We start from the raw sequence: 20,601 nt of genomic DNA, 5'->3' as shown, positions 1-20,601 counted from the left end.
TGTTAGTCCTCATCGTGTAGTTCCATCATATACCAAGTGCTCAGTGATGATGATCATTCTATATTATACCTACTTACAGATCAATTTACCATATAGTTTGAATTGCATTTCAAGGGTTATTGCAGCTTTTATCTTTTCTTCTGTTTTTATTCTACTCAATTTGTGCACAATCTATATTGCATATTGTGAATACAATGTATAAATAAAAAAGTTTTTATTCTACATGCGCTTGGAAATTTCATAATTTCTTATCTTTCTAGCCTTCTTGACATGGTATGCAAGAGTATGTAGATTTTCCAATTATTCAAGTTTATTGAAGTTGTGTTAATGGAATTTGATGATTTAGGTATATAATCATCATTTTGGTGAAGATGATGGATGACTTGATGAAGCTGAAGAGAGCTGTGGATGAAGTTATTTTCAGAGAATTTGGAGAGCACACTGAATATTATTATTATTATTATTATTATTATTATTATTATTATTATTATTATTATTATTATTATTATTATTATTGTATTGTCATATTGTGTTTTAAGGAGTTTTATTTTTTATTTTATTTTTTTTATGAAAAATTGAAAAATAAATGCTCATTCACATTATGTATATATTTTGAGAATGGTGATGAATAATATAGGTTTGGTTTGAACTAAAGTCAAAAGATTATTAATTATGACTTTTCATTTTTTTTTTTAAAAAAAATGACAGAAATGGTGGCGTTTTTCTTAAAAACGTCGCAAAATGTCATCATGATTATGTCAGAGATAACTCCTCTAATGTGCATAGTTAACAATTGTTAAGAGAATTAAAGGCGTTTTAGAAAACATCGTTTAAAGTCTTTAGTGGCATTTTTAAAACGTTACAAAGATACAACGACAGCTACATCCTCGACGAATTTTATAAATGTCGTTTTTTCTTTTTGCGGCGTTCTTCTGGCCTATTGCGGCATTTTAAAAACGCCGCTAATTTCCGATATTCTTGCAGTGATGATTTATTTGAAAGAGAAAAATATAATCAAAATTTATTTTGTCCCATTATTTCTCACCTAAACCTTTATCCTAAATGTTGTTAGAATGTATTTAATATTTGATTAAATCAAGAGTTCAAACAGCCCAAAACAAAGGTTCAAACAGCCTAGCACAGCAACAGGCCAAAAGGTTCAAAATGTTCAAATGGAAGATATTTAAATTTGTAATGGTGGAGTGGAAGATATTATTCAAATTAGTAATGATGGAGTACAACGGCTATAAATTCAAATGAATACAACAGCTATAAACGGCTATAAGTTTCATTATATATACCAAAGCCTAGTTACAAAAAACCATAAAATATTCTTTGACCTATAATCACTCACATTTATTCTCTGAAAAATTCTTTAAGAAGTATTCTTCAATTTTTGTTTACATCCTCTCTCAGAAATTATACACTGAGCCTTATAACATTAAGCTCATCTTTCCTGTGTGAGGTTTACAGAAAAACCAAAGCTTCATTTTTATATCTATCTTTGAGAGATAATTCTTGTAGCTTTCCGTGAAAGCAAAAACACATTCTTGTCAACCTTGTAAGATTGTAGTACACTCAGTGTTCTTGACTTAGAAAGTCTGTGTAAAATCCGTGGAGGATTGCTCTATTTGTAAAGAGGTTGCTAGCACCCCCGTGAAGCTAGAGCATAGTGGAAAATCTCAAGTGAAGCTTGAGGAGTAGACGTAGGCCGAGTTGAAGCCGAACCACTATAAATTTGTTTGCCTCTCTCTCCTTTATCTCTTTATTTTATTTAAATTGTTGTAGCTATATTTCACATTTTCACTCTGCTAAAATCATTACTAACATAGTTGTTAGAACACTTGTTTTAATTATTTTTATTTCATTAACTATATTTATCTATTGTGCTAGTCATAATTTTTATTAGGGTATTATTAATTTTTAATTGTAAAAACCTAATTCACCCTCCCTCTTAGGTTGTCTTTTGGGTAACACCCTGCTATTCGACTTGGTAGACATATATTGAAAAAACTAAACAAAAAAAAAAAAAAAAAGGACCCAAATCTGAAAAGTTAACAACATCATCATTCGATGCAAGCCTTTCATGGATGTCCATCTACATGACTGTCAGCAGGAGTATGTGAGGCTTGCGATAGTTGGACTGCAAAGTGTTGAACACTAGTACCTCGAAGTAACTCCTGAAATGATATCTGAGTGGGATAGACTAAAGACATTAACTGAGGCGTGTTATTTCCCTACAATAGTGCTAAATTTATTAAAATATTGATACAATGTATACTACTCTTTCAATGTAAAGTATGTAAGCAATTATAACTCATATCATATGTATGATACATAATAGGATGAACACAACCCATGGCAAAGGGAGGTCGAGGTTGAGATTCAGGTTGAGATTGAGAAATATAGACACAACGAGCATGACCCAAAACACAACCAACATAAACAAAATAAAAAAAATATGAAATGAAAAAAAATTTAAAATGCATTTTCATTTTAATTTATAATGTATTTTCATTTGAAAAAAACACACAATATTAAATATTACCTGAACATAATTACTACCCATGGCGAAAGGAGGTTGAGATTGACCTTGGGGAGTATAAACAGCAACACCTTATATACAACCAATGTAAGATATGTGGGAATCTTAGTTATCCAACAAGATTAATAAAGTAAAACAATGGTTCCGTATGAGGTTCAATTTCCCTAAGGTCTATGTATGTCAAAAGTTGCACAAAATATTAAATTTTACCTAAATAGAATTCCATGGCGGAAGAAGGTTGAGATTGACCTTGGGAAACACAAAAAGAATCATCTTACATGCAACCAATGCACAGAAAAAAAAAATCACAGGACTAGATTGCAAGAAGAACCAATCCAATTAAGATTAATACAAGGTTGAACACAATATTAAATATTACCTGAATAGAATTACTGTCCATGGCGACAGGAGGCTCAGATTGACCTGCGGGAGTACAACAAGCATCACCTTACATATGACTAATTTATTTAATTCATTATTTACTCATATGCAGCATAACACAAAATTGGTAACACATATCACATAACACATAACCATCACACATAACACATAAAAAATATCATTTAATCATGTGCGGTAACGCCCTAAAAATTGGGCAGGGTATATATACTTATACAACAAACCCACCTGATAGACAAACACACACATATATATATAGCTAACTATTCCATACATCTATTTTCATTTAATCCCAAATGCCAAATACATGTTATTCACATATCAATGCCCTAGTTCCAATCCCAAGTATGCATTTTACAACAAGTATGAAATGAAAGCCAAACAAATAATAATTGCCCTACAAGCTTACAAATTTATCCAAGAACATTCTTGGTTACACAAAATAGAGTTTCAACTCAACACAAAAACAGCCCTGGGCTTACATTTAATAAATAACCATAAAACAAAAATGGAACGTCAACTTCGAGTCCTCCCAAGTCAGTGCCTTGGTGGAGGCATATCACTTGTACTTGAAATGGTTTCCCTTATAGGGTGAGCCACAACTCAGTAGAGATATACTACACAATATATGGACCATGACCAGACTAAAGAAGAGTATGCTCATGCCATGCCCATGATAAAACAGTTTATCTCTCTTTTTATAAAGTATGCAATGCTGAGATGTAACAACAGATATAAAACCATTTCCATTTTAAACCATATCTGTTACATGAATACAGGCTCTGTGAATCTCTAGGTGAGTGTCTGTAAGTAAGCCCTAATGCACTACCACTGTTATTTTGACCAATAAACTGGAAGGCTCGACACTTAACAGCGCGGTTCTACACCTCCTACCTAGATTCACCAAGTATTCATATTTTCGCAAATAGATACATTTCCAAACATTTCTCAAAAATCGATACATTTCTAATGAAATGAATGTAATGCAATGTCCAATGAAACAAATGAGGAATGTGGTTCAATTTACCTAAGTTTCATGCATTTCTACAACAATCATGACTATCCTCCACCGATAGCCCAAAACAGATATTTCTAAACAGATATTTAGACAATTAAATTCTAAAAATTTTGATAAATACAATCTATTCCACATCTCATCAAATATGAACGACTACACTAGTTTTCATATCACAATCACGTCCGGTAACCTCTCAAGGTCCATTTCTAACCATGTCGGTTTTATTCTAACAGATACATTAAGCAAAATAATGTCGTTAATGCCCAAGAAAACATCATTTTCTTTCCAAACTCATTCTCCAAGTATTATTCAACTATGACATCCTATTTTGATCAAAAGCCCCAAAAGTTAAACATAATTCCTTTCTTTTCTTTAAAAATGCTCTTTTGGTCACAAACCGGTAAAAATTTCAAAACCGATCGAATCGAAGTCCGTTTTTGTTCAAATTTAAAACATAGTTCTTTCATAACCTTACAAACATATTCCAAGTTTACACGTTCACAATTTGGGCATCAACTCTTTATTTTCTCAAAATTTTCCTTTTAAGCAAATAAATCACAAATTTTTCAAAAATTCTAATTAAATTATATATAACTCTAAGCTCCATATAATCAAGTAAAAGTATATAAAGAAGTGTAGTAAAAATCCATACCTCAAGTCAAGAAGCTTTCAAATTTTTTGGCAATAGAAATTAAATATGCTCGGAGCCAAACGACGCCTTTTCCGTCCTCTACGTTTTGATCAAAAGCACTAGGGGTCAAAAATGACTTATACTAGATCAAACCCATGAAAAACCAATATTGGAACCCCTTTTTTTCTCTTTTTCTCCTCACAGCAAGAACCCAAAGTTGAATAAAATATCCTATTTGGTCACTTATATATATATATATATATATATATATATTATAAACAAATATCTAACCAAATATCTAACCATATGTATATATATATATATTTTTTTTTAATGACCCAATTTTTTTTAATATAGACAGTGCATAATTTAATTGAGTAAATTTTTGAATTTGACTGCTGTGTAAATTTTAGGCAAAAATAGTTCAGTTTAGTATTTTTTTTAAATAATTCCCGATCTCAGAAAATTATGAACTTTTTATACATTGTTCCCATATGAGTCTAGCACGTTGGATAAAAATTTCAGAATTAAATGATAAGTATTTATTTTATGAAAATTCACGGACTGATTGGTGTTCAGTTTAATTTATAGCAGAATTTTGTGATTTAATTTTTAATGTTTAGATCATGATTTGGATAAATTTTTTGGGTCTATTTTGGTATATAATTGGACCATGTTTGGCTTATGGGTGGGACACATGACTTAGATTTTAGGGGTTGCTTGGGGTGTCCTAAATAAGTGCACATTTTGTCTTTTTAGACTAAAAAATTGAGGAAGAAAATATGGATATTTGGGTTAACTTTTTGACTTTTTATGGAAAAATGTGTAATAAAAAATTATAAAAATTGATTTGTAGGGAAAAATTAGGATTGAGAGTTGTGCAGTCGTAATTATTGACTTTTGGTGACTAGTGTTAACTTTTTAACTTTTTGAGTAACTTTTTGGCTTTTTGACTTTTTTGCAATATGCCAAACTTGGCCTTAATTTAATTTGAGTTTGTTTAGTGACTCATGTTTAACTGTTTGGTCCTTTTTAATTATGTGATAGGTAGTTACCACCTTGGGAGTTGTTATTATTTATTATATAGAGATTATAATAAATATTTGATAGTTGATTTTATGGTGTGTACCATATGATGAAAAAATTATATATTTTATAAAGAATAAAAATATGTATATTCCATAGTGAACAAAATATTATATTTTGTGGTGAGAAAAAAAATTATATCATTATATAATTTATATTGTAAAATTTTGCGATATTATTACAAAAATTATATTGTATTTTTTTTATAAAAAAATCCATTTTGGGAAAGTGAACCCACATGGGGTTGTTCCCCCACACCTTCTCCCTTCTTTCTTTTTCTTTTCTTTTTTTCCTTAGATGCTGAGAGCTTAACGTGACTCTCTCTCTCTCTCTCTCTCTCTCTCTCTCTCCATGTTCACCATTTTTACTCAAACTTCTAGCTTGAGATGAGAGTCTTTAGAGTGAGATTTTGTAAAAGTGTTGTAAATGAAAGTTGGAGAGCTTGTTGTGATCTTCGCAATGATGATCTCGGATTCATGATCGGACGATGTTTACTTTTTCAGATTTGTTTTTCTTCATATTTGAGGTAGGGACTTTCTTCATATTTTTACATTAAAGCTATGTTAGGGTTATTTTGAGAAAATATATTATTATAAAAGGTATTGCATATAGATATATTTTCAGATTTTTGTTTGGCAATTTTTGAAAGAAAAATTGTGTTGAAATGTTAAGAATGTTGGTATTTTGAGATTGATTTTGGAAAAATCATTTTGTGTTGTTAATTTTGTAAAAGAAATCTGAAAATAGAATTTAATAGCTGTATGGATTGTATCTACATCATATTATGATTAGATGATTTATTTTGAGAAATATATAGTTGAATTTTTTTTTTTATCTTTGATTTGGAATTTATTTTTGAGAAAAATAAATTAATGTTGAGGAATATGGAGTAAATGCTTAAGTAGGAATTATAGAGTTGTTTTGGGATTAAAAACTCTAAAAATGTTATATTCATGATATTTTATAAAAGATGATATGTTGATAATTAAGTTATGTTTATTTTTATGAAAATAAGAATGTAAAATGTGGACTTTCGAACTCATAATCTTAAAAATGCTACTATTGGGCATATTTCATAATTTTTGATGTAAATATCATGTTGGTTAAGTAATTTTAGAAAAAGTTGTGAAATTGTTATTGGTAGAAAATTTGGTAAAAATATTACCTCTTTAAATAGTTTGGCATTAAAAATGGTTATGTTGAAATATAGTTATGTTTGAATGATGAGGTATGTGAAGTTTGGTTTGGTATTATTAATTTGAAATTTTTTGAATATAATAAACTTACTAATTTAGTGGATTAAATTAGTTTGGATTAAAATGTTATATCCATTATAGTTAAAAGTGTGTTATTAAGATTATACCATAACTTTTGACATAGTAGGATGGAAATGGTAATATTTAATAAGTAGGGATTTCCTTTGAGTTATATATATGATTTTGCAAGATCTAAATGATTTTCGAAATCATTCTTTGATTTGTTTTGAAAATTGATTGTTGATTCAAGAAGATGAGAATTTTTTTTTTTAAAGTGTGTTTACTTTCTTGGTCCTTTTAAAATAGAAATTGAGGGTTTTGAACTATGAGGATTGAAGAGAGATGTTTTTGGTGACTTTCTTTCAATAAATGAAGATGAGTGGTTTTGGTGAGAAAATCTTGAAATTAGGAGTTTTTAAGAAAGATGGTGTTATACTTTTTTGTGTGCCAAAATAAATGATATTTGAAAATTTGTTTATTTTGTTTACATACAAATGATGGTTTTCATTGAATATGAGAATCGTTGAAGTTTTGAAAATTGTTGTTCAAAAATGTTGATATAGTCTTGAAGTGACTAAATGGTTGAGATAACTCTAAGTGTGGGGATTTTGTTGTCTCATTGATGAATTGGAATAAAAGTATTTATATTCATATTGAGAAATTATATTGAAATGAGAAATGGGAATTTTGATTACAATGGGAATATTGTGTGGAAGTATTGAAAGGGGAAGAATTATTACATTGTATTATTAATCATTGCATTGGCATATCAATTCATTTGATAATGATGAAATTTGAAATCTGATTTGAAAACTTTGCATTGAGAAAGAAATGTTGTGAAACAAGTTTTCATGAAATGATTTTGGGGTAAATACGGTGGTAAGTCTTGAAATGTGGTGTAGATGATAGGTGTCGAGCCTTCTAGTTAATACTGGTAAAAATGATAGATTGCAGGTGTCGAACCTTCCAGTTAATACTGGTAAAAATGACAAATTACAGGTGTCGAGCCTTCCGGTTAATACTGGTAAAAATGATAAATTGGTAGTACTTGTATAGTCTACTTGCAGACACCAGCCTAGGAATTACCTCCGTCGTATTTACCATATTGGAATTTTATTGACATTGTTAGATTAATGTGTTTTCAAAATGGCATTGTGCGTAAGATTTTTAAAAGACGAGAAAAATATTTTGAGCATGATATGGCATATGCATTCATCTCACAAGACCGTATAAAATGGATTTGATGAATTGTTTAATTATTTGATTTAATTGATAATGAGATAATTGAATGAATTGAAAATAATATCCTGTTGCTATTGAAACATGTTTATTTATTCAAGTTAACTTGTTGTGGTTAATTAAATAAATTGGATTTAAGAGATTATGTAATAAAATCATATGGTTTTGACATGATATGATTTCACGTATATGCATGAGTATTTTGGTAACCGCATATCTTCGAATGTTTTAATATGAGATTGCTTGGTGAGCTAGTGGTTGCTCACCCCCTGCCTGCACATGTGTACATGGAATGTTTTTCGGATTTGAATATCAAACAATGGATTTTACCATTTCATAAGTGTAATGTAGTGATGGATTATATTACTTCATTTGTTGTTTGGCTGAGTGCTATTTTTTTTTTTTTTTTTTGTAAAGAGTAGTGTCCTCTCTTTTATTGTAAGCCTCAAGGCATTTCTTTTATTTGTATGTAAATGTCATTGTTGCATTATGAGAGGGAATATGTATATTTAATCATTCATCATTTCATCCAAGGATGACATGTTATTTGTAAATGGACTTAATTAATGAATATTGATAAAGTTATCCGAATAATAAAATACGGGGCGTTACATATATATACACCTACATATATATATATATATATATATATATTAATTTAAAATTACATTTCAACATCTTTAATGACAAAAGCAAATATAATATTTTCTCACCACAACATCTATTACGTTTAATGGTATACACCACAAATATTTACAACTCTTCTATGGTAATCAAATAATAATAATAAAACCACAACACTATTACATGGTTACTAACGGGTCACAATTTAATCAATTGGGTCCAAAATGAATGGAGTTTAATAATTTAATATAAATTCCCAACTGAGATTAAAGTACAAATTCAATTTGATTCAACTCGTTGCATGTTCAATTTTTTTTTTTGGTGCAATTACCTGTTTATATTGCATCATTTTCTTCTTTGCAATAGATTTTTCTATCCCGCCTTTGATCCTCCTTCTTCCCTTACTAGTTGCTTGTCTTTTCTTGACTCCTTTAGCTTGGATTGGACAATCTACTTCATCACTCTGTGGGCATGTGTTAGTTGAGGAATTTCTCAATTCAGTGAGCTTCACTTGACTACAACTGTGCACACTTAACTTGTTTTCAACCATTACACTCAATTCTTTACCTTTTGAAAGTGACAAATGATAAGTTTCTTCACTTTTCAGCTGCTCTACTTGCTATTGCTCTAAACATATTCGTCAATGACCTATATCGGTCGCTTTGATGTAGTTTCACATTAGCGTTGACGTCATACCCATGGTTATCTTTCACACTTTCAACCCTTGCTTTTTTAGTCCATCGTTTCAATATATACTGTGCAGGAAGCTCCGTTGCATTCAATATGCCCTTCACTTCAAACTTCTTGCACCTACAACTTAAAGAACCATCTCTATCCATTGTGACATTCTTATCTTTTTTCCCATCTACCATTGTTCTAATTGTGAATATGGTACTCTCAGCATCATTAATAGTGCCAACAATGGACGCTTCTATGAACTGCATGTACTCATTTTGGAATTCCTCAAAAATTGTTTTGGTGTAAATCTTTGCCACTTGCTTAACATCAAAGTTGGAATTGAAACCCTTGGCAATTTTTGGGACAAATTATACTTGGCTTCCAATTCTTTATACCTCTTCTCACAGAGCACCCTCTTAAAATGTATGAAAAATCCATCAAGTTATTATCACAATTGAGATAATCCTTCAAAAATGCATTGAAGGATTCACTTAGTTGAGTAGTACTCATTCCAGCTGCCAAAGAATTCATAATATATGGCCATCCACGTTTCTTCTTCACACCAAAAGTCTGGTCTAACCAATGATTATTGCGTGCATCATACCTATCAAGCATTTGGTCCCATTGTATTATGAATTCTTCTTCAGCATCAATGTCATGCATAAATTTTGAAAACACACCCTTCATCCTTACTTTTTGAAAAGAGAACTTACATGCATGATAGCATTTTGCATCAAATGCCATGTGCAAAGTTGATGGTTTGTATTAGGCATGACAATTAGAATGGCGTTAGCCATCGTAGCATCTTGATCTGTGAAAATAGTTTTCAGTGCTTTGTTTGACATTGCCTCCAAAAAAATCTGAAACAACCATCTGAATGATTTGGCAGTCTCATCATATATCAACACTACACCAGATATAACTGTTTCTTGATATTGATTAAATCCAACAAATGTTCCAAAAGGTCTGTACTCGTTATTTAATTTGTAAGTAGTGTCAAAGATCACTACATCACCAAATTGAGCATAGTCCATTATCATTTGAGCATCGGCCCACAATATATTACTTATCTGCTCTTCATAATCTAATTGGATTGCATAATAAAATGATAGATTTTTCACAGTTTTCTTACAAAAGTACTACAACACACTACCTGCTTCTCTATATTCCAAATCTTTTTGTCTCTTCGATCTCAAGTAATTTTTTTGATCCAATTTCGTGAAGCCAAGTGATGCTCTTCCACCAGATTCCCTACCAAATAGCTCATAAGCAGAGTTAAGAGGAATTTTAGATTTTGAAGCCAATTCTACTTCAATTGCTTGGGTGGTAGATATTTTTCTTTGGAATGGCAATCTGTAAATGCACTCTTGAGGCACAAGGTCATGATTATGATGTTCAACAAAATCAATTGCAATATATTTTCCTAAATTTCTATCTAACTTGATACTAAATCAGGCACCACAATCACATCTCACCTCTTGTCTCGGAAATTTTACTAATGGATTTTTCTTGTCAATACCCCGAGTTCCCTCTTTGTAACATACAAAAGTCCATGAAGTTATTTCCTTAGTTTGTTTGTTCTTGTGTGCATACGCCTTCTTAATACTAAAGCCCACCTTTCCGCCATAGTTATTGTAAAAGCCATATGTAGCTTGTTCAGAGTCAAATAACATGTACAATTTCGATTTCCAACCACAACTGGCCAACTCATCGATAACATTATTTTCTTCCACTACCTACAATTTAGTAGCATACAAATAATAAAAATAAAAATAAAAATAACATAAACAAAAATTGAATAATGTAATCCAAGTAAGTAGGCTTGGGATATAAATTTTTTCTTTGGAAAATAGGACAACAATATCCCAACTGCCAAGCAAACACAAAAGTGCTACACACTTTGCAACTCATTTTTTTCAAAGCAGACTAGTAAACATATATAGAACTATGATAAAAACTAAAATTAGATCATCCAAAGAAAATAAAACAACAACACCTATAATGGAAAAACCAAGAGGAATATCCCAAATGCCAAGCAAACACAAAAGTGCTACACACTTTGCAACTTATTTTTTTTCAAAGCAGACTACTAAACATATATAGAACTATGATAAAAACTAAAATTAGATTATCTAAAGAAAATAAAACAATAGCACCTATAACGGAAAAAGCAAGAGGCTTTAAAATAACCTCTAATTCTTTTCAAAAGGCTGTTTATATACTAATCCACAAAAGAATCTCTTAACAGATCATTAGTATTTAATGATCAAACATACTAAATCAAACATGAATCAATTTTGCTTAATTCTTTCGAATTAACTTTGCTTATTTATCCTTAGTGCCTATGCAGTAACAAATACAGCTTACAGAAGCGCACAACATTCTTCAATATGTATATATGACATCAATTTCAAAAACACAGACAACACAGACATTTCAGAAATTTCAGAAACAGGAATACAAAAATTAGGAATTTCACAACACCGACAACATAGGCAGACCTAGTTATATGTGCATATATGTATATATCAGTAAGAAAAATCTGAAATGATGAAATGGACCTCATCATGGTCACAATCTCGCCTTGTCGTCGCGTCGCGTCCCTCCACCATCCTCCATCCTTCGCCGTCGCCATCGTGTCCCTTTGTCATCCTTTATCCTTTGCTATCGTCGTCACGTCCCTCCACCATCTATCTCAGTTCGTTTCTCTATGCCTCTCTCTCTTCGCCTCTTTCTCTCTCTTTGTCTAACGTCTCTCTCTCTGTTATGGCTAAACATAACAGATGAGATGATAGAGGAAGATGAAAGTGAAAAAAGCAGGAAACTCAAAGTTTGGGGAAAAAAATAAATAAAAACATTAACGAAAATGACGTCATTGTTGTCAAAATGACATCAGCAAGGGCTGCAGGAAAGGGCAGCTGAGAATCCTCACTCCTAAAATAAACCCACAAATAAATTGTTACTTAAATAAATTGGCTTATTTGGCATATATTTATAAAATTTTAAAAACTTTTCTTTTAACTTTTTGAAAACGTTAAAATTAATTTTTTGATTGAAACAAAAGGAGCTAAGTGAAAATGGACTTATTTTAGCAAGTTAGACTTCAACAAAACATTAACAAATTGAACTTATAATTTTGTATTAGTAAACTTTTTAGTTAAATTTATATATAAATATTAATAAAAATGGAATTCTAGCCCATAAAGTCATTAAAAACTCTAAATTTCCAATATAAATTTCCAAATTTTTTGATTTCTCAAAATTAAAGAAAATACTATATTTTTCAACTTCGGCCCACCCTTCTTTTTTGAACTTTTTGAATTTAAAAAAACCCTAATTATCACGGTTGTCCATCCTTGTTTTTTCAATCACCGCCGCCGCCCGTCTTTACTTCTTCATGCTTTGCCTTTTGAATGCCCTTCCTTCAATGATTGCTTTTGTCTCATGCAAAATCCAACATATGGACTATAACAATTGCTTTTAATGCTGTTTTAGCTGATTTATTCTATTTTTTAGGTATACATTTATTACTTGTGTATAAGGGTGACTATCGAATCAATAGTTAAGATTTGATCGAATAATTTTGAGATTATGAGTTTAAGTTTTGAAATTATTATTTTGTGTATTATGTCAAAAGCTAAGTGTGTATTTAATCTTTTCCCTTCCAAATACACATTAATGTGTACTAATTAGACATTATTTTTAGTTTCTTTTTTCTTTTTCTTTTTAATCTTTATTACTGCATTTAAAAAGTAAAAAAAAAAATAATTATTTGTATAACACCAAGTTTTTTATTGTGGGTGTTAAATATTTAATAAATTCTACTTTTACCAATCTTTAGAGGCAGTTTTACTAGGGGTGCAACTTGGGCGGGCTTAACCCGTGCAATCCGTGTCTAGCCTGTTTTTTTAGGGCTTGGGCAACAATATCTTGTAATTTGGATGGTCCTGGGCAGATTTTTGATGTCCGAATTGTAATTTGGGCCAGGCCTGGATAGAATGTATGGATAACCCGAGCAACCCGAACCCGAACTGCATTTAATAAATTATATAATATATGTATAAATTAAATAGGTGGCCCTTATTTATTTATTTATTTTTGTTGGTCTTTGGCCCTTGGATTAGAATATTTTATTTGGATCATTAAATTAAAACTAAAAACAAAACCCTACCTTATCTATTCTTTTCGTCCCTCTCTGTCTCAAACTCTCATTTCACTTTTTCATCGGAGTTGAAGAACGGTGGAGATACAAGGGCCACGAACACGAAGTGCAGCAACCACCAACAACGACGCCACACAAAACTGGTAGATCCCTCTGTGTGTTTGTATTTGTGCTTCAATTTGTCTATTTTTGATCACTCGTCATTCGATTACCACTCAAAACTGGTGGATTTATAAGTTTAATTTTTTTTTAATAGATTTGCAAAATATGTTTATGTTAGTGAAATTTTGTGTATATATTTGTTTGGTTATCGTCTTCCAATAGTCTTGGTCTTGTAATTTGAGACGCTCAAGCTGAGCCACACCCATTTCTCTCTGTGGTTGTTTCTTTCTTCTTCTTTAGGACTGACTCGTTGGGTTTTGACTTTCTTCTTCCACTCTGTTTCATGTTCTTGGGTCTAGACAAAGAGAGAAAAATGGGTTTGATTATGGAGAGAGAGAGAGAGAGAGAGAGAGAGAGAGAGTGAGTGAGAGTGTGTGTGTATGTGTGTGTGTGTGTGTGTGTGTGTGTGTGTTTATACTGAGAACCAACAAGAAATACCAGCCATGGGCTATGCTTGTGCTCTGCTTGTGTTTGATTCCAAGTTGATATATATATATATATATATATATTATTTAGTAAATTTTTATTTTTGTGTTTCTTTGGTTATATTATGCATATGATCAGATAAAGAAGATGATTAGCAGCTTCTGATTCATTTGGTGGCCATATTTATTTATTTGTTGTAATGCATTGATCTTAGATTTTCTTGAAAAAATGCAAAAAGAAAGAGGCATATTATTATTTTTTTTTTGGTGGGTTTGTTTGAGGTCATTTTCCATTGAATAAAGTTATTTGTGCTTTCTAACTTTGGGATTTTTGTGGTAAGCACTATTTGTTGCCTTGTGAAATTCGGACAATTCGGGCTAACCCGAGTTCAAATTATGAAGCTTGGTCCGGGCTTGGGCAGCCAAGCTTGGGTTGATGGTTGGGCTTGGGCACTGCCAAACATAATTCGGGTTGGGCCTGGGCAAATCTCCAACCTGACCGAATCCGCCCGAGTTGCACCCCTAAGATTTACACAACGTTTGGGTTGGAGGGTTAGAAAAAAAAAATGGTCTCACATTTAGGTTGAAAAAAGAAAAAAAAAATGATTGTGTTTTGTAACTATCATGTTTAAACGGATGACAAAATAAAACATGTAAGATGGAGATATGAGTGTGTGTTTTTTTTTCTTTTCTAGCTTAAGAGATCATTTTACAACTATCTTACAATCAATCAAGTTATTTATCATTTTTAGCTTGAAAAAAAATACGATGTGATGACTAACTTTTAAAATGTTATACTTGTAGTAGGTTTTGTTAACTCTATTTCATCACTAGGAGGATCTAATTTGTAGCTAGAACAGAGATATCATTCTATACTCTCACTCTCTCTCCTTTGTAAATATAGATACGTATGCTTGTGTATCTGTTTTTCTTCTATGTTCATACTATTATTTTTTTAATTGAGTATATTCATATCACTACTTTTACAATTATATATATATATATATTTATATATTCAACTGCATGATTAAAAAAAATAATAAACTATTTATTAAACTATTCAAAAATAATAAACTATTCATTAATTGCCATTGATGAGTCATGAATTCCATTAAATGTGTGAATTTTTGGCAATGCATCCCATTTACAATGATAGTATTAAAAAAAAAAGAGAGAAGAAAAAAAAAAGTCCAATTAGTACACAATGCCCAATTAATACACATTAATATATGTTTGGAATGGGAAAGATTAAGTACACACCTAATCACATTAATGTATGTTTAGAATGGAAAAAATTGAGTACACATCTAACTTTTGGTATAATGCACAAAGTGGTGGTTCCAAAACTTCAGCCTGTAACCTCAAGGTTGTTAGGCTAAGTCTTAATCATGGAACCAATGGTCAACCCTGCATCCCATTTACAATATAGATATAAATTATTTATATTGTGATATGAGTTTGATTTATGCTTTTGGATTTGGACTTTGAAAAATTATTTTGTTTGATTGATTTTGTTTCTCTATAATTAATTTTCCATTTTTATTAACTTATTCAGTTAAGTAATAGGTTATTTAAGTTTCACTTTCACGATATAGATATAAATTATTTATATTGTGATTCAATTTGATTTATACTTTGATGACAAAAAGTTATCCCCAACTATAATATAAATTACATTTAAAAAAAATGGAGACCGATAGGTCTACTTTTCCTTTCTTTTTATTTTATTTTTTTTATTTTCCTTTAACTCTAATTGTTGCACTGATCATATTCTACCTTATATGTTTACATGTTTATCTAGGTTTACTATGAATTATATATCACAAAAGTTGGTATTTTGAAACCAAAAAAAAGTCAAAAAATTACTCCCAACCATAATATAAATTACATTTAAAAATTTTAAAATATGGAGACCAATAGGTTTACTTTTCCTTTCTTTATTTTTTTTTCCTTTTTTTTTTCTCTTTAACTTTAATTATTGCACTGATCATATTATACTTTGTATATTGACATGTTTATCTAGATTTATTATGAATCCTATATCACAAAAGTTAGTATCTTGGAACCAAAAAAATAGATTCTCAATTTGACAATCATTGGTAATATTAAATGTTAGAAGAATTCGAATACGTGATTTCGCATCTATGTCAAATGTAAGAATTCTTATCGTTTCAAGTAATGAAAGTTAAACGATATCTATATATATAGAAAGATATATGAATATAAGTTTTTCCAAATATTTTGTAAGTTCAATATTTTTGACTACTTGGGTACATTGAACAAATTGATGTTGACAATCTTTGGATTGATTCGTGCAAAAATTGCTATCAAAAAGTTGAATATCATTATGATCACATTGTTTGTCGTTACTGCATACATGATGATATTGATATTATAACAAGGTATTTTCCTTTCGATAAATAATTGTTATGTACAATAATAATTCATACTTAACATGTGTTTTAATTTTTTATTAGGTACAATGTTTTCTTTTAACAAGTGTTTTCTTTTTTAATTAGATACAATGTTAACATGGTCGTTAAAGACAACATTGTAAGAAATGGTTTGGAAAAAATAGATTTTTCATAAACTTTGGTCTATTTTTTAAGTGAGACCCATGTATCAAAGTTGGCGGGTTCATGTGGCAATGCGTTCTCTGTCACGTAACAATTTACATTATATATTTGTTTGCTCAAAACCATTATCGGTTGAATGGGAAATCGATACCAAAGCGAGCTCCATGAAAATGGTGTTTTGGAGAAATTTTCATAAATGATGGAGATAAGGTTTGTCCTACATTGCTTTGGTGGGCAAACTTGGTGTGAGTTTATAAGCCTTGGGTTTGCATCTTGGAGAGGGCCCCAAGGGATACCCAAGTTTTCTGGAAGGGTGAGGTTATGGGTAAAGTAGGCTTGACCCATTGGACCCAAAACAAACATACGTGCATGCTGCCACCGTCGTCTGTTTAGGCTTGGGCGCGAGTGTGTGGTGTTAGGCTGGGTTGGGCTTGTCCGGCCCAATGCTTATCTTTTTGGGCAAAAAACATTTGAATTTTATTTTTTCTAAAATTAATATAAATTCTTACCGTTTGGAATTTGAATTTCGGTTTGAAATTCAAAATTAATTCTAAATTGACCCCAACGTTTTTGAATGTTGGTAGTTTGGTCCAATGCACCTATTCCTCCATGCCGAACAGGTTCTTACCTGTTTAAATTCAACTCGAACATGTTTTTTTTTGTTCAAATCTATTCAAATAGGTTTTTACCTATTCAACTCTATCTCGAATATGGTTTTTACTTGTTAAAGTCTGTTATGAAAAGCCACCAGTTCTCCTATAAATAGGCAAGTCCTCCATTTGGTTTTATCATCCAATTTTCGTTCTTCTTTTCTATTTTTGCTTCATGCATTTTGCTGTATTAATTTTTAGTAAGAAAGAGTATAAACACAGAGTGTGTTCGTTAGGCAATTAGTTGGTAGTGCTAATACTAGTTGTTGTTGATCATTTCATCCTGGGAGATAGACGTCAAATATTTGTAAGCACCCTAGAGAGGACGAATCTGTCTTAAGGACACAGTGTTGAATACTTGACTTGATAAAAAAATTTGAGAAGATAATACTATAAGTGTGTAGTTTACTTCATTGTTTCATTATTTTTCCTTTCTAGATTCTTCTTCTTCTTCTTCTTTTTTTTTTGTAACAAAATAAGAATCTTTTTTTTCTATTTATATATATATATATATATTATATTATGTTTTAATTTTTGTATTCAAACAGACTATCTCATTTCTTAATTTTTTCTTAGTATACAATAAAGTTTGTCTAACAATCTTAAGATATAATCTATCTCTTCATTGTATTCACCATTTTGATTTACTTTTCTAGTTTTTGTAACTAGAAAATTGTATTACTTTTAATTTGTTTTTTGATTTTTGTAGTCAGATTTGATGGCAACTGAAATTGATACACCTAATCTAGTGATGACACCAACACCAGCTATTTCCCATAACCCTGTTCAAATGCCTGTGGCACCTGTGAACCATGGAGATAAACCGAAAAAAATTTCACAGTACAGAGTATAAGAGATGGTAGCAAAAAATTTTGTTCTATTTGACAACTTTCAATCTTGCCCAGTTTCTCCATAAATATGCTCTAGTACTTAAAGAGGATGAAAGAAATCGGCAAGTTGTCGCCGCGGTGGATGCATGGAAGCATTCTGATTTTCTTTGTAGAAATTACATCATTAATAGCCTAGACAACATGCTGTATAATATTTACAGTCCTCTAAAAACAACAAAATAATTGTGGGATTTTTTGGAGAAAAAAAATACAAGATAGAAGATGCCGGCACAAAGAAATTTGTTGTCGGTAAATTTCTGGATTTTGTTATGATAGACTCCAAAATGGTTATTTCTCAAGTTCAAAGTCTTAAATTAATTTTGCATGATATTCATGCTGAGGGTATGTCTCTTAGTAAGTTTTTCCAAGTTGCTACTATAGTGAAAAAATTACCACCGACTTGGAAAGATTTCAAAAATTATTTAAAATATAAACGTAAAGAGATGACTGTGGATAAGCTTATTGTAAGACTAAGAATTGAGGAAGATAATCGTAGGGCTGAAAAGAGGAATGGTAAAAATCCTATTGAGTCGAAGGCCATTGTGGTTGAGCAAGTGCATAAACTACATAACAACAAAAGAAAATATGTTAGAGATGGCCTTAAACAAGGCGACAACAATAACAATAAAAATTTCAAAGGAAAATGTTATAACTGTGGCAAGACTAGAGATCGTGCCTCTGATTACCGACGCCCTAAGATGGATCGCGGAAGTACAAGCAAGAAGACTACCAATTAAGCCAATGTGAGAGCAGTAGAATACATCTCTTACGGGGTAAATGACATCAATCTCCTTGCTGTGGTGTCTGAGGCTAATTTGGTTGGAAATCCCAAGGAGTGATGGATCGACATTGGCGCAACTCGACACATTTGCCCATATGTACACTATTAATAATGAGGCTGCAAATAGTGAACAACTATTCATGAAAAATTCGTCTACTTCTATTGTGGCTGGACAAGGGAAACTTATCTTGAAGATGACATCAGGGAAGGAACTTACCCTCAACAACGTGCTTCATGAACCAGAAATTCGGAAGAATTTAGTTTTTGGTTCTTTGTTAAGTAAAAATAGTTTTAGGCTTGTATTTGAATCTGATAAGTTTGTATTAACAAATAGTGGTATGCATGTGGGTAAGGGATACATGAACGATGGCCTCTTCAAGTTGAATGCAATGACTGTTGTACCAAAATCTGTTATTAATAAAAGTAACACATCTTTTTCTTATATTCTTGAATCAAATTTATGGCATAGTAGATTAGGACATGTGAATTTTAATGCTTTGCATAGATTAATTGGTTTGGATTATATACCAAAGTTTGAAATTGATCCTAATCACAAATGTGAGATATGTGTAAAAGCAAAACTAATTAAGGCTCTATTTAAATCGATTCAAAGAAAAACCAAACCTCTAGAATTAATTCATACTGATGTGTGATCTTAAATTTGTTCAAACTATAGGAGTCAAAAAGTATTTCATAATATTTATCGATAATTGTACAAGATATTGTTATGTATATTTACTTAGAAGTAAAGATGAAGCCTTGGCAACGTTTGAACTCTACAAAACTAAAGTTGAAAATCAACTTGATAAAACCATTAAAATGGGTAGAAGTGATATGGGTGGTGAATAAGATGCACCTTTAAATGAATTCTGTGCACGACATGCCATTATTCATCAAACTACAACACCTCATTTCCCACAGCAAAATGGAATTGCTAAAAGGAAGAATAGAACCCTTAAAGAAATGATGAATGCCATGTTACTAAGTTCAGGCTTACCATAGAACTTATGGGGGGAAGCAATTTTGTCTACTAATTATGTCCTCAATAGGATACCTCACAAGAAAACTAACAACACTCCTTACGAATTGTGAAAAAGTCGACTACTTTCCTACAAATACTTAAGAGTATGGGGGTGTCTAGCAAAGGTAGAAGTTCTTGTTCCTAAAAAGACTTAAATAGGACAAAAAACAGTTGATTGTGCATTTATTGGTTATGCATATAATAGTAACGCATATCGATTTTTGACTTATAAGTTAGAAATACTTGATATACATATAAATACTATTATAGAGTCTACGAATGCCATATTCTTTGAACATGTTTTTCCTTATAAGAAAGGACAAGAATTAGGTTCACAGAAAAGAGCTTATGATTCTACACAAGGTTAGGATACTATGGATAATGAAGAACAAAAGACTAGTACTAGTGATAACCAACAAGAAATAACAGATAATGAACCAAGACGTGGTAAAAGAGCA

At 31.0% G+C, this 20,601-nt stretch overlaps 1 protein-coding gene and 1 long non-coding RNA gene across 2 annotated transcripts; one reads left to right on the top strand and one right to left on the bottom strand.

Annotated features, from left to right (window-relative positions):
* Positions 1-9,394: 9,394 nt before the first annotated feature.
* On the bottom strand, positions 9,395-12,127 carry LOC145823687 (uncharacterized). Its single transcript, XM_082923197.1, has 5 exons — positions 12,038-12,127; positions 11,070-11,212; positions 10,630-10,829; positions 10,190-10,482; positions 9,395-9,823 (listed from the first exon to the last, which is right to left on the bottom strand). The coding sequence occupies exons 1-5, from the start codon at positions 12,125-12,127 to the stop codon at positions 9,395-9,397; spliced, it is 1,155 nt and encodes a 384-aa protein (XP_082779323.1).
* A 1,515-nt stretch (positions 12,128-13,642) lies between these two features.
* Positions 13,643-19,564, top strand: LOC145823300 (uncharacterized). Its single transcript, XR_014365588.1, has 2 exons — positions 13,643-13,781; positions 18,161-19,564. It is a non-coding gene; the product is annotated as an uncharacterized LOC145823300 (long non-coding RNA).
* Positions 19,565-20,601: the final 1,037 nt, after the last annotated feature.

This window comes from Camellia sinensis, chromosome 4, assembly GCF_055761805.1.
Source record: "Camellia sinensis isolate YWXY chromosome 4, ASM5576180v1, whole genome shotgun sequence".
In the NCBI taxonomy this organism is placed as follows: domain Eukaryota; kingdom Viridiplantae; phylum Streptophyta; class Magnoliopsida; order Ericales; family Theaceae; genus Camellia; species Camellia sinensis.
Note: the sequence above shows the minus strand (reverse complement) of the source record. Positions and strands in the feature narration are given on the sequence as shown.